Source organism: Zosterops lateralis, assembly GCF_965231275.1.
Source record: "Zosterops lateralis genome assembly, chromosome: 18".
NCBI lineage: Eukaryota > Metazoa > Chordata > Aves > Passeriformes > Zosteropidae > Zosterops > Zosterops lateralis.
In genome coordinates this window covers 4400808-4413834 of record NC_139778.1, presented here as the reverse complement: position 1 = coordinate 4413834, position 13027 = coordinate 4400808, and the positions used below count along the sequence as shown (strand labels likewise).

The following is a 13027-nucleotide window of genomic DNA, read 5'->3' as shown; positions in this document are numbered from 1 at the left end:
TAGGGAAGTAGATAGTAGTCTGTAAATAATTCCACCAAACCAAAGGCAACACCTTTAAAATGATTTTTAAGACACTGCTTTAAAGACTGATTTTCAAACAACTTTTATCCACTTCCTAAACAGGTTTTGTAGTGACAGTTTCCTTAATAATTTTCATTCCAAATAAATCTTACTTTTGCCAACAATAAAATCCATCATACATTTGAAAGTTTCAGTAATCTGCAGCTGTCTTGTCTACACAGCAGCGGATGAAACAGGAGGATTCTCATGTTCAGTTTTAACAGAAGTTTTAACATCTCTGTAACACTGGAATTAGCAGCCAAAAACCCCTTTGCTTATGCATTAACAGGAGTGGTTTTTAGACAGAGCTACAAGTATCAAAATGTTTTCCTTCTGCCAGCCTGTATGTGAAAGGAAATCATTTCCCTGAACAGCTCAGCCATGTCACCAGGTGACGGGTACACGGACCAAGAAATTTGTCATTTACAAACTCTAACAAAAAACACAGCTAAAAGCCAGCCCCAACACTTATCAGCGGGCGAGCAGTTGCCTTTCCCATTTCACTGCTGGATTTCACAGGTCCTGAGCAAACACACAGCCATGACAATCAATCCTCCCTGCAGTGACTCCTTTCCCTTTCCAGGACCTGTACATTTGGCTGTCGATTATAGACAAGCTTTGGCAGGTTCCTGTGGCAAGCGAGCTTGGAGTTAGTTCAGTCCCGCCTTCAGAAAGGAGACTCATGAAGGACAAAAATTTAAATAAAAATGAAGAGGGGGAGGAAAAACAAAAAGCAAGAATATTAAAGCTACAAAGGCATTCAATAAAAAAGTCAGTCTCTAATAAATGAGCAAAATAATTTTTTAAGCTTTGCTACCCCCTGCATACAGTCAGTTCTGTTGCCCACGAGTCACTTGTACAAAACTGAAATATCCTCAGTGTTAGCTAAGCCACTTCTGACCCTACACTGCAAACTGCCTGCCAGAGGAGCAGCCAGCAGAGCTGAGAGCAAAACTTGGTTGTTGGAGGGCACGGAGCGACGGGAGCTCCCTTCGATAGCCGAGATGCTGAGGTAATGCTCAATGAGAGCGGTGGACGCAAACAAATGAATCGTAGCTGCAGGCTGGAGTAATATCAGGTGCATCTCTACACCCCGAGGGCTCAACTCCTACACGCTCAGGTCCCTCCCCTGGAACAGCCTCCTGCAGTTTCACTCAGGGCTCAGGCAGAGAACAGGTACTGCTCTCCCAGCAGTGACAGCTCCAGTTCAGCACCCGCCCGGCAGCCCTCGGACACCCCAGAGCCCGGTGAGTACACGGCTTTAGAGCATTTCTTTAAGTAAAACCTGCTCAGGTTAAGGAGTAAATCTGAGGTGCTCAGTTCCCAGCTGTCCCAGCAGCCAGGGTTACTCCAGCAGGTGCACTCACGGCACCAGCCTCAGCTCTCAGCAGAAAGTTTCAACAGGAGAGGGGAATATTTCAGTCTGAGAGAAAACCTGACTCTTTCAAGTTTTTACAATAATTAACCCTCGTTGGTGCAAAGGGTTTTCAGCACCTTTTTTTTTATTATTATTTTATTTTATTTAGGGAGTTAATATATTGAAGTATGACAAAAAGATGTATTGCTTAAAATTGCTGTTTGCTCTGTCAGCTCTGCTTCATAGAGTTGTGTCGGGTCCATCTGAAAAGCTTATATGAAAATTATGTGCTCCAGCTTTGAGTTATTAATTTTTCCTGCTTCTGGAAATTTAACAGAAAATCCGATCATTTTCTATTTTCTAGTCAATTAAAGTGTAGTAAGACATTGATTTATGAACTTGGTATGTAGAAAGATTTTTATTTCTCATCCACGCTGCCTGAGCGAGTCATTTAATCTCTGTTCCTGGGCTTCCTCTCGCACACTCGGACGCACACGGACACACAGACACAGAATTTCCCGTGGGTCTGTACCTCACACACACACACACACCGCCCTCCCAGCCCACTCCTCTCACCCCTGTTTCCTCCTAATTAACAAACAGTTGCCTTAAAATTTATCTTTCGGTTTCAAGGACCTGGAAGTTTAGAAGGGAGGGGTGGTTAATCGCTGGAAAATCTCAGCTAGAATAAAACTCACAAATCTTGTTCTTGCAACACCCTGGGTAGGTGACAATGGCATGTCCTTGGGTTATGCAATAATGCCACATCACAATATTTTAATTATAGCATGTCCTTCAAAATGTTCCACCCCAGTGAGTCCTCCTGGTCAGAGAGATCCACATCACCAGAAGGAGCCTGCAATAATAATGGGGTGGGCATGAGCAGCTGTTACGTACTTTGCTGAAGCAGTGTCCTAAAAAGAAATGTAATTACTGTCCCTGCTTGTAATAAAAGACATTTTGAAATTTCCTCTTTGATCAACTGGGCATCTTAAACAATTTAAACTACTTAAAACCCTAAAAAAAAACAACCTGGACAGATATATATGCATATATCTATGTGTGTGTATGAATACACATGTGCATATGTGTGTATACACTTATCCCCACGGACATTTTTTGTTTATATATTTACACACAATGTTCAACTACATTCCTGTTTTCTCAACCTGCCAACAGGTTAAAGGCGAGGAGGGAGCAACAACCTGCTTTTAAAAATAGAAGGAAGGAAACTTGGAGCAGTCAGTGTCAGGCTGGAAAGGGCGACAGGTTCGAAAGCCATGAGGAGGTTGCTAGTGACAAAAACAAACAACTAAGATAACCTCGAGTTTAATCAAGATTATCTGAATAACTTGTTTTCAATGAAAGTATAAATAAATAACACTACTGCATTTCAAAACTAGAAAATTACAATAATATATACAAGCAGGTCTACAGGAAATAAATTCTCTACCTAAAAAAAGTTACGTAAAAATTATCCTGCTATTGAAGATATTTTTCCTCCTTTATCCTTTAGGATATCATATGTGATGGCATTGAAGTTAAAGGAAAAAAGCAGCTACTTATTTTGATATTTTCTGTCCAATACTAAATTCTAACTTTGGCAGCACAAAACATACAGCTGTAAGTAACATTATTTATATAGGGACAGTTTTAATTGGTTACACCTATTTTAAACCATTAATGTCCTTTTTGACTGCATGATCAAATAGTTTTAATTTTTTTTTAATAATAAAATATGTCCCTCTGCCAGATACTCCTGTGTCTTAAAGACCAGAGAGGGAATTATCCTACTTGTCTAACTTTAGAAACATTTTAGTACTGGCATTTTTAAACCAGGAGAGAAAGGGAGTTTCAGTAGTAAAAGAGAGAAAGAAAACATTCACCTGGCTGGCACTGACCTAAGTTTAGGAAAGGTAAACACCCTTTAAAATGAGCTGCTCTCTGTATCTTGCAAGTCAGAGCAGCAGGTTCTGGAGCCATCAAAATACATTAAATAGAAAGAAATAAAAAGCTGTTGGAATGCTCTCCTGCTGTACCCATGGTAGAGGAGCTCCAAGGCTTGAAATTTCGAACATTAAAACTGCAACAACGCATTTTATCCTGTTAAGAAATGATAGTTAATACTCTGTCCAACAGGAATAACTTGAATCAAAGTTAAATACCAAGTACAAAGTCAGAGGGGGCAGGACAGGACACACAGGAATTTTCATTATGAAGCAAAGGAAAGCTGGAAGAACAAGGAAATCTAATTACCATCCCTTTATTATCAATGCTGCACCTGAATGCAGATTCGGACGTTATCATAAATGCTTCACCTAAGAAAGCGATGGAGTTTTGACAACAAGATCTTTTTTTCAAGAATAATTAGTACAAGCACTTCCAAGAAGATATAAAGAATAACAGGTACAAGCTGACTTGACCGAGTCCATTACAAACTTTGCATGTTAGTTACACATCATTAGTTTAAAAAAGTGCAACAAGCTCACTTAAGGCAGAAGGAAAAGACCAGTTCTCTATCTTGACTTCTCCTCCTACGTCTCAATACTTCATTTACTTATTTTTTAATGCAAAAATATTATTTTTAATATTTCAAAGGATTTCTAGCTATTGTTAGAAATTTTAATATACCATATATGATTTTTTTAAATTTAATTGGACTACCATTTCAGCCATCCTCCAATGATGAGACTTTAACATGCTAATGCATTTTTCCTTGTTGCTCTTACAGTATCAGTATCTAACTCAAATAACCTCATTAAAACCTGAAAAACAAAAAGCCACTTCTCTAGAAATTCCTTTTTCATTAATCTGAAGCACATTTAATCACTTAATTTTAGGAAAAAGCTTGATTATTTTTTTCTACATGCAGAGCAGCTTCGCATTTTTAAGGGTGCCTTCACAATAACTATTTTAACAAAATTAATAGTTCTATGACATCAGAAACAACACTTAATACAATTTGCTAGAATTACTATACCTGATGAGCCAAGCAGCAATTCTGTAGCTTTCCCTTCAGTTTTCATCATGTGTTGCCTGTCATTTTCTGTTAAATAATCTTAGATTTAAGAAATGCAAAATATCTCTACTAGAACTAAAATCTCACAGCACATAATTACCAGGAGTTCTTTTCATAAACTTAGTATTTTAATACTACTAATTCAAACTTCTATGTAAAAATCTTTTTTTTTTAGAAAAAAAAATGGAGCTATCTCGTCACTCTTCCAATTAGTATTCCTGTAGTTTCAGGTAACACAATAGATACAGTACGTGGTTTTGCAACAGTCATCATTTTGATAATGATGCTTGTAGTTCATGATGAAATCATCAGTTTTTAGATCTCTGCCATAACACATCCTATAAAATCATGAGAACTTGACTCCGAGAGTTTCTCACGCCTTCAGAATCAGTGAACATAATGGAACAAGCCGGTACAAGCCCTCCTGACTTATCTACCCAGCAAATCACTGGGCTGGATAAAGTATCCACAACCTTCGTTTTTCCAAAGAAAGGCAGATAGATCCTTCCCCTATAAATCAATTACTGTCTGACACTTTTTTCCCCGAGTTAACACACTCGGGTGCCCGTGTTAACTGCGTGCAATCTGTGAGGAGTGACACAGCAGGAGGATGGGATATGTGTTTATCAGGCAGAGGATTCCATTAGTCAGACACTGCAGTGCTCATTTCTCTTAATTGAATTAGGAAGAGGAAGAAAATCGGTGTGGTTTTATCCTTCGAGAGATTGGGCACCTTTGAGGTACCCATTGAGATGGGGCTGTTGGGAAACGCCACAGCAGTGAAGAGAGGGGTTGGTCAGTCTCAGAAAGAGCCCAGTCAGCCACCCAAGAGCGACCCATCCACCCCACCCTCGTGTCACCACAGCAGGAAATTCCCTCCTCGCTCTCCCGGACCGGCCAGACAGGCTTGCCCCACATCCAGCCCCTGCTGGGACCTGCCTCTTCCCATCCCACCCACTCCACCCCTCTCTCAACAGCTCCGCCTGGATTTCTACTTTCATCTTCTCAATGAATGTTCCTCCAGCTTTCAAAGAGAACTCCCCCGAACCGGCAGCACAGGCAGCTGCTGCTGCTGGAAATTAGGCCACTTGTGTGACTGTGTTCGGGTGCGGGAGGATGCCAAAGGTCAATGCCCATCTAACTCTGGTCTGACATCCAGCTCTTTTATTCTGTTTTACAAAACCCAAATAACACAACATAGGCAGTTTGAGGGGGAATGCTCTTAAGAGAAGGCACTACTTTGCGTTTAGTTCTAATGTTCCACTACAGCTAATTTTAAACTTTGTGTTTCAGTTCCTGCACCACCAGTGGCAAAAGCCTTGTTTTCCGGCACCCTCTTCCCTGAGACACCATAGGAGCTGGCTGCTTCTCCTCACCTGGGAAGAAGGATTCTAGAAACCTGAAAAACCGGAAACATCACGAGGCTAAAACTGAGGGAAGCCAACCACAAGAAAGTTTTTATAAAGAGCCATTACATTTAATTGTTTAAAGCAGAAAAAAAAATGAGTCTCCTCAAAGAACGTAAACCCAAGAAGCCTCATTACATCCCAAGACCACCAGGAAAGCCATTCAAGTACAAGTGCTTCCAGTGTCCCTTCACTTGCAATGAGAAATCCCATCTTTTCAACCACATGAAGTACGGCCTCTGCAAAAACTCCATCACTTTGGTGTCGGAGCAGGATCGCGTCATCAAGTGTCCAAAGAGCAGCTCCCTGGAGCCCAAACAGATCAACCAGCTCGAATCTACCATCAAACCAACTTCTTCTAAATCTGTCACAAATGGACTGTCAAGCCTCGATTCAAAACCTCAATATCCTTTTACAAAAGAAGATGCCAAGGAAAATGTTGAGTTACAAAACCAGGCAACCAACGCAGCACTTCAAGGACAAAAACCCGCGATTCCAAAGGAATTAAGCCCTGCCAGCTCTGCAGCAGAAGGTGCCATCAGCATGCAGCCCCTGATGGAGGGCATGGTGAGGCCCTCAGCCTTCGTTCCTGTTGGAGAACACCGAGACAGCAAAGGCCCAGAAATCACTGAGGCATCTGAAATCCTCTCCCTCTCTAACAAAAGTTCTCCTTTTCACACCAAGTCTGCGTTTCATGCACCAGCTCACCCGTGGAAGGCAGGTTCTTTCCTTCCAGAATTTCCACATAAAGTTGCTCCCACAAAAGGCTTTGGTTCCATTTCACCTTACATGCAACCAATGATTCCCGAGTACTCACCCCATTTCTATGAGCACCGGCTTGCTATCTACACACCTTACCTGCTCCCAGGTAACTCAGAGTGTGAAAGCTCTGCTCTCTCTGTCTATGGAACACAAGACCAAAGACACTTTCTTCCCCACCCTGGGCCACTTCCAAAACCCCTAAATCCATCAGCATATGAACACTATCGATTGTTCCAACAATACCACTCCACTCCACCAATACCATATGGATTTTGTAGGCCAACAGATCCTTCATTTTACAGATTTTCACACGTAGCTGGTATTAACAGGGATCAAAGCTCTCATCTGATGGAAGAAACTACCTTGCTGTACCCAGCTTCTTTAAGCCCTTCCCAACAATACCCTCTAAGCTCACATAAAAAACAAGCAGATTACGAAAAAGAAATGACGTTATTGCATGCCAAAGGTAACCTTAAGGATGAGCAAAATGAAAGAGAAAATGCCAAAATGAGCCCTCTTGCGGGAAGTGCAGCAACAGGCTCCCCTGGCAGACCCAGCCCCACCAACTTCACCCAGACAAGCCACACATGTGAGGGTTTGTTTGACCTCTCCAACAAGTCATCGTCCACATCCCTGGGCAAGTATGACCAGTCAGAAGAAAACTTCACAGCCTTCAGACCTGTGAGAAAAAGCACTGACCAACCATCTTCCCTTCAAGGTGTGCAGACAGAGCAGGAGAGAGGGGATTCACCTAACAGGTAAAATAACACTTTGCACATTCTTGTCAGGTTTACCAGGGACACACGAAGACAGATGGGCACATTTCATGCAATGCCTGTTAGATATATTTAAATTTACAGCAGCGAGTTGATATGTTCTGTACTAACTGTGCAAAGCACGCAGGTGCTACAGTGAGCAGACCTTTCATTCTCCTTAAATGTACCAGGAATTTCTTCTGTGTTTGTGTAAGTCCAATGTGTCTGAGTACTTCAGGGAATTACTTCTATTACAGTGGTGGGTATGATGAAAGGGACCCTGGGGGATTCAAAGGAGAAGAAACAAAATTGTTGGACTTCTAGCCTAGAAATATAATTTTTTTCCTCCTCCTGCCCTCGTACTCGGCCCCTGTTTAAAAGAGCAGTTGATAGTGAATTTGAGCAATTGAAACCTCTTTTCTCCTCATTTCTTTCAGCATCAATGTCACTGATGAAGACTCGCACACACAGACCGACAGCCAGAACAACTCAGGCTCACTGTCCAACATGGAAGAAGACACAGGCATAGCTCCCCTCAACCTTTCCAAAAAGGCTGACACAAGCACAGGACCTACTCATGAGCACACATACAAAACCTCATCCAAAACAGACAGGCAGAGCTTCCTGGAAATGCAGGACATGCCCCTGAACCTCTCAGTAAAGGATTCCTGTAATACAGCCAGCATGAAACCGTCCTTCCACAGCCCATCCCACGACAACGGTGCTGCTGCTGCCGCTTCTCCCGGTGCCGAGAAGGAGCTCTCCGGAGTGGAGCCCAAGAACCCCAGCAGCAGCAGCGTCTGTGACAAATCCTTCACAGCACAGCGCGATGAGGCGACGGACTTGGGGCTCATGGAGAGCTGTGATGAGCAGAAGCAGACAGCAGCTGTGGCTCTATGCCAGTTGGCTGCCTACAGCCCTGGCACGGCCCGGCTGGATGGGGATGGGCACGGCGCAAAGGACGGCCACGCCGCACCTGCCGAGCCCACCAGCGCTGCTCCTGACGCTCAGGATACTCCGTGCAATCCCAAGGGGAAAGGACAAAAAAGGACAAACCACAAAGAGGCCGTGAAATCCCAGCAAGGCGCTAAGAGGGTCAGGCCCAATGACTGCAGCAGAGTCTTCACTTTAAGGAAGAGAACAAGAGTGTCTTAATCCTCTCTCCTTTCCAGTGAGTTTCTGGTTAACCAGCATCAGCGTAAAATTTCTACAAATCCTCGCTCACTGGGCTTGGCCCATGACAAGATACAGTCAATCTCTCCATTGTAAATAATGTTCATAATTTTATATTAATATTTTTAAGTAATTGAACTTTGCCTTGTACAAGCTCAGGTTTTGATGAGCGAATTTTTGCATTCGTTACTAAAGCCAAAGTAAATTAGATGAATTTTGAAGGGGTTTTTGCAATTGTATGATGTAAAATAACTTTTACAACTTCTTTTCTTAAAAGATGTTTAAGCTCTAGAAACAATATTGCTCAATAACATACTGTCATAGTCTTTTTTCAGCCTTAACTTCATCTAATGGGGGTTGTTTCGGTCTTTTTTTTCTTTTGAAAACCTTTTTATGTCACTGTGCAGTAGTTTAAACAAGCTTAAGATTAAAACTGGCTCTTTGGAATATCCTGTAAAAACTGCTCTGTGTAGGGATGCACTTTGCCATCATGCCCTAAGACAGAACAACGGACCAAATTCACTTACTCAGAGGCAGATGCTACTTTAAATAAACTACCCCAAACTCTGTGTAAGCGACCTCTTCTTGCACTGACTCAGAACAAGATTCAAGTCAAACCAAAGAAAGCCTGCACAGATTTAATAAATGCAGTTTATGTTCAACTTTAAGTGAATCGCTATGAACACAACACTGAAAATATGAAGAACTAAGCAATCCAGGTGCCTGCTTTGCTGAGGTTAGACAGACACTGGGCAGCCTTCAAGCTCCAGGCCTAAAATGTTATTTATATAATTTATTTCACCTGAAGCAAACTCTCCTGGTGAAGGTCTTGTTTCAGTACATGTGTGTCACTCACTATCAGTTTGTGTCGTTCTACATGCAGCCATAAACTATTTCCTGCTTCTATATCTGTGTATAAAAACTGGCAATTTTTCAAATAAATCTTGTGATCTGTACTTGAAATATTTGGAAAGTCATTAATGAACACAAATACATTTACTACACTGTCTATATTGAAGAACAGTTAGCAAGAAATTGCTAGCTAAATTTTCAACTGACAAGCAGAATTTTGGGACTAAATCAATTCCAAACAATTCCAAAAAAAAGGAGCTTTCTTCAGTGACGGAAATTCATCACACAGATTAGTTCATCCATACTTTAATTCCAAATAATGAGGCTCAAAATTCCTTCTGCCTTAAGGCTGCTGTCCAGCCTGCTCAAACTGCTACAAAAGTTCAACTAAAATAAGGCTGATCTCTGTGTAAATTTGCACAGTGGAAGAAGAACAAACTCAGAACAAGCATTATTCACACACAACCACAGGTATACATTTCTCACTGATCATTAGTCAGGTCAGGGACTGACCTGCCAGCCTGAACATCACTTATAGGTGTAAGCCTATTCAAGGAAGTGGAGCTGCATTAGACACAATGCAGAATTCCCAAGATTTTTTTAAATTCTTGTTTTGTGCTGTGCTGCTTTGAGCCAACAACTCAGACAGAGCATTGTAACAAGTTTAGTAATTAAACAGTAAATGACAGACCTTCAGTTTCTGAGGTAAGGAACAAAAAAGAGATATATTGATCTATCACTTAATTTTTCATAGAGAAAATCTTCTCTCACATTATCAAAAGGCAAGAATATCAATGTGAGTTTGGAAAAAGGCAATGCAGTAACAAAAAAGCCCAATTAACTGAAATGACAACAGTAGGGCAGTAAGTCAGTGTAAGGTACTGAGCTGTACATCAGTACATGATCCAACAAAGAGAAAGAGCTGCTTTCCAGTCCAAGATGAAAGCTTCAATCTTAGGGTCAGATGCTGCTAAATCCCTAATTTCCAAACATGAAATTACAGAGTCATGTGTCACCACTGCCACTCTTCACACTACCTTAAGCTATATGCCTCACTCATCTCTGAAAAGCAGAAAGCTTCAGTTACTATTATCCACAATTTAAAACAAAATCTTGCCCATCTCTTTACTTGCTAAAGTGAACAAAGAAAAACTGTTTGGTGCTTCTTCCACAGAAGTCAAGGATTTATTCTCCCCCATCTCCATACAAATTTTATTTATAAAAGCCAGTTCCAGTGGTAAAGTCTACCTGACCTGCCTTCTTCAAATTAAATAAAAATAACATGAAGTTATCCAGATTCCCTGACAGAGGTGTACAGTTTTGGTTTGCTCAGAACTGAAGTACAGATTTACCTTTGGAGGATTTCCCATTCATGATTCTCCAGCTGTAAGGTTTTTAACTGTTTCACCTTTATCATGCAAGGGCAAAAGTAATGAAAAAAGGGAAACCAACTGAAGGCTCACTGCACAAACTTCTTCATACGCAGCACATGCTATAATGGATATGAGCTCTTTCCACGGAGACAGAGTAATAAACTGCATTAAATGCCACATTTTATAGCACAGCTTCAAACTAGAAAGATTTAGCACCTTGACTTACTAGTGTGAAACATCAGCTTTGAAACATTTTTTAAATTTAGTGTTCAACTTTTCTGTTCAACACAGGAGCACCAGATGGGATCCAAAGAACCATCTAGAACAAGTCACTGATGACATCTTTCCTTGGGTGCTTTTACAACTGCTACATTGTGCTTTTGTCATTCCCACTGTGTATGGCATTGACCAAAATTACATTAATATCTCTCTAATTCAATATATGTTGATAACTACAGAACACACAAAGAAACAATTCCTCCTGCCCTGTTCTTTTTCTTTCCATCCTGCTATTTCAAAAACCCATTTAAAACATAAACAGTTCATGTATAAATTACATGAAACTGGCCTTTGAAATTTAACCATAAACAAACAGCAGAAGCTACTGGCTTTAAAGTGCAAGTTAGTCATCAATTATTTAATATATTCTGCTTAAATAATGACACTGACACAATATGGAGACATGCAGAATTGTTTTATACAACTGTACAAAGAAACATGGGAGGGAAGAAGAAAGAAGAAAACCTCAAGAAATTAATTCCATTTTGGAAAGAAATATTTATTAAGTATAAAAAAAGGCACACCCAAGCCAATGCTTTAGACAGAAGTACTTAAATATCCCCATGGGCAAATGTTTTACTGCAGAACTCAGTACTCCAGTCATCACCCAGCACACACACATCAGCAAATCCCAGTCTACTGCCACACATTTGGTGCCTAATAAAATAAATTGTTATTTCATGAACTTACATTCAGCAAGTCCAACTCACCATCTGAAATTCGCGAAGGGAGCAGCAATCCTCTCCTGCCCAGCTCAGCCAGGGCCAGGCACCCACCATGCCATGCATTGTCTGTTTCCTGGAAACTAATGGCAGAACAAGAAGTTTGGTTAAAATTGGCCCTCCCTCTCAGCATTTCATTTCTTATGGTGAGTTCCTAACATTATAAAAGACCCCTAAGCCAAACCAGCATGTTCTTATTGTGTTATTGATGCCACTGGACTTGTAAAATAAAAGAATGACAAGTTGAACATGTTTTCCTTCCCATTTATGCAATGTAAGCACTGCTACAAATACGATTAAATAAGCAAAAAACTCATTTATGACTATAAATGTAACTCAATACAAAAAAATTCAATACCTGAAACTCATACAGAAAAGGAAAACAACTTCCTAGTGCATGGGCAAAAGATGCAGATTTACAGAACATTCCCAAAATAACTAATGAGTTTAGTGCCAAATGCAGCCCTGAACCTGCAAAAGAGGTTCAAATGGCATTTCCTGGCAAACCCATTACAAGAGTTTATGAAGAAAGCAAACAGTGTTTTTTATCCCCCTCTAGAAAACATAAGCCAGAGAAACTTGCAGTGATCACAACAAAAAAGCCCCAAATGGTAAATAATTTTTAGTGGGCTGGCAGATGGTGGAGTGGAAAGAGGAAAGGTGGCATGCTGCAGGATTAAATCTGAACAGAGTCCATTTTGTATTACAGCAGGAGCAGGAATCTGAGAATAAAATGCTGGACAGCCAGGCTAGGTCGTATCAAAGCTTCATCTCTCCCAACACCATGTCTGACATGGCCTGAGAGCAGGTGCTCAGGCAAAGAAAAGCAGGAAGGGGCATCCCCTTCTTGCCCTTCTGGCTTTGGCAATCGGCAGCACAGAGACAGCTCAACCAGAGGCTGGAGCCGGATTCATTATTTAATAACCTCTCAAGGGACTCTCTTCCATTAATTTGTATAATCCCTTTTTGAACTCCCTTTACACTTTTGGCTCCCATAACATCCCGTGGCAATGACTTCCACTGGTTAATTATAATTGCGTGGAAATGCACTTCCTGCTGCTTCCCTGGTCTGGCACCAGGGAGAGAGTGAATCGTAAACAGCCGCTCGCTCTCCCTCCTTCTGCCCTATTTACAGTGGACACAAATCACATCCCTCCACTTCTCCTCCCCACTTGTAAAAAGCCCCATCAGCTAAGCCACTTTTCAGTGATTTAGTTTTATCTCTTCCTTTCCTAATAATTTCCAGCATTACATTTGTCTTGCTTTCCC

General features: G+C 41.1%; 2 protein-coding genes across 3 annotated transcripts in view; one reads left to right on the top strand and one right to left on the bottom strand.

Moving 5' to 3' along the window:
• The window catches only part of TBCD (tubulin folding cofactor D), a 116931-nt gene that overhangs the window by 79446 nt on the left and 24458 nt on the right, over positions 1–13027 (bottom strand). For both annotated transcript variants that reach the window (XM_083874335.1, XM_083874334.1), the window contains exon 13: positions 11747–11841. In XM_083874335.1, the coding sequence (XP_083730461.1) occupies positions 11747–11841 (95 nt within the window). The remainder of the gene's footprint in view (positions 1–11746; positions 11842–13027) is intronic.
• ZNF750 (zinc finger protein 750) lies at positions 1194–9480 on the top strand. The gene is made up of 3 exons (XM_083874741.1): positions 1194–1307; positions 5730–7362; positions 7797–9480. The coding sequence occupies exons 2-3, from the start codon at positions 5939–5941 to the stop codon at positions 8512–8514; spliced, it is 2142 nt and encodes a 713-aa protein (XP_083730867.1). The 5' UTR covers positions 1194–1307; positions 5730–5938; the 3' UTR covers positions 8515–9480.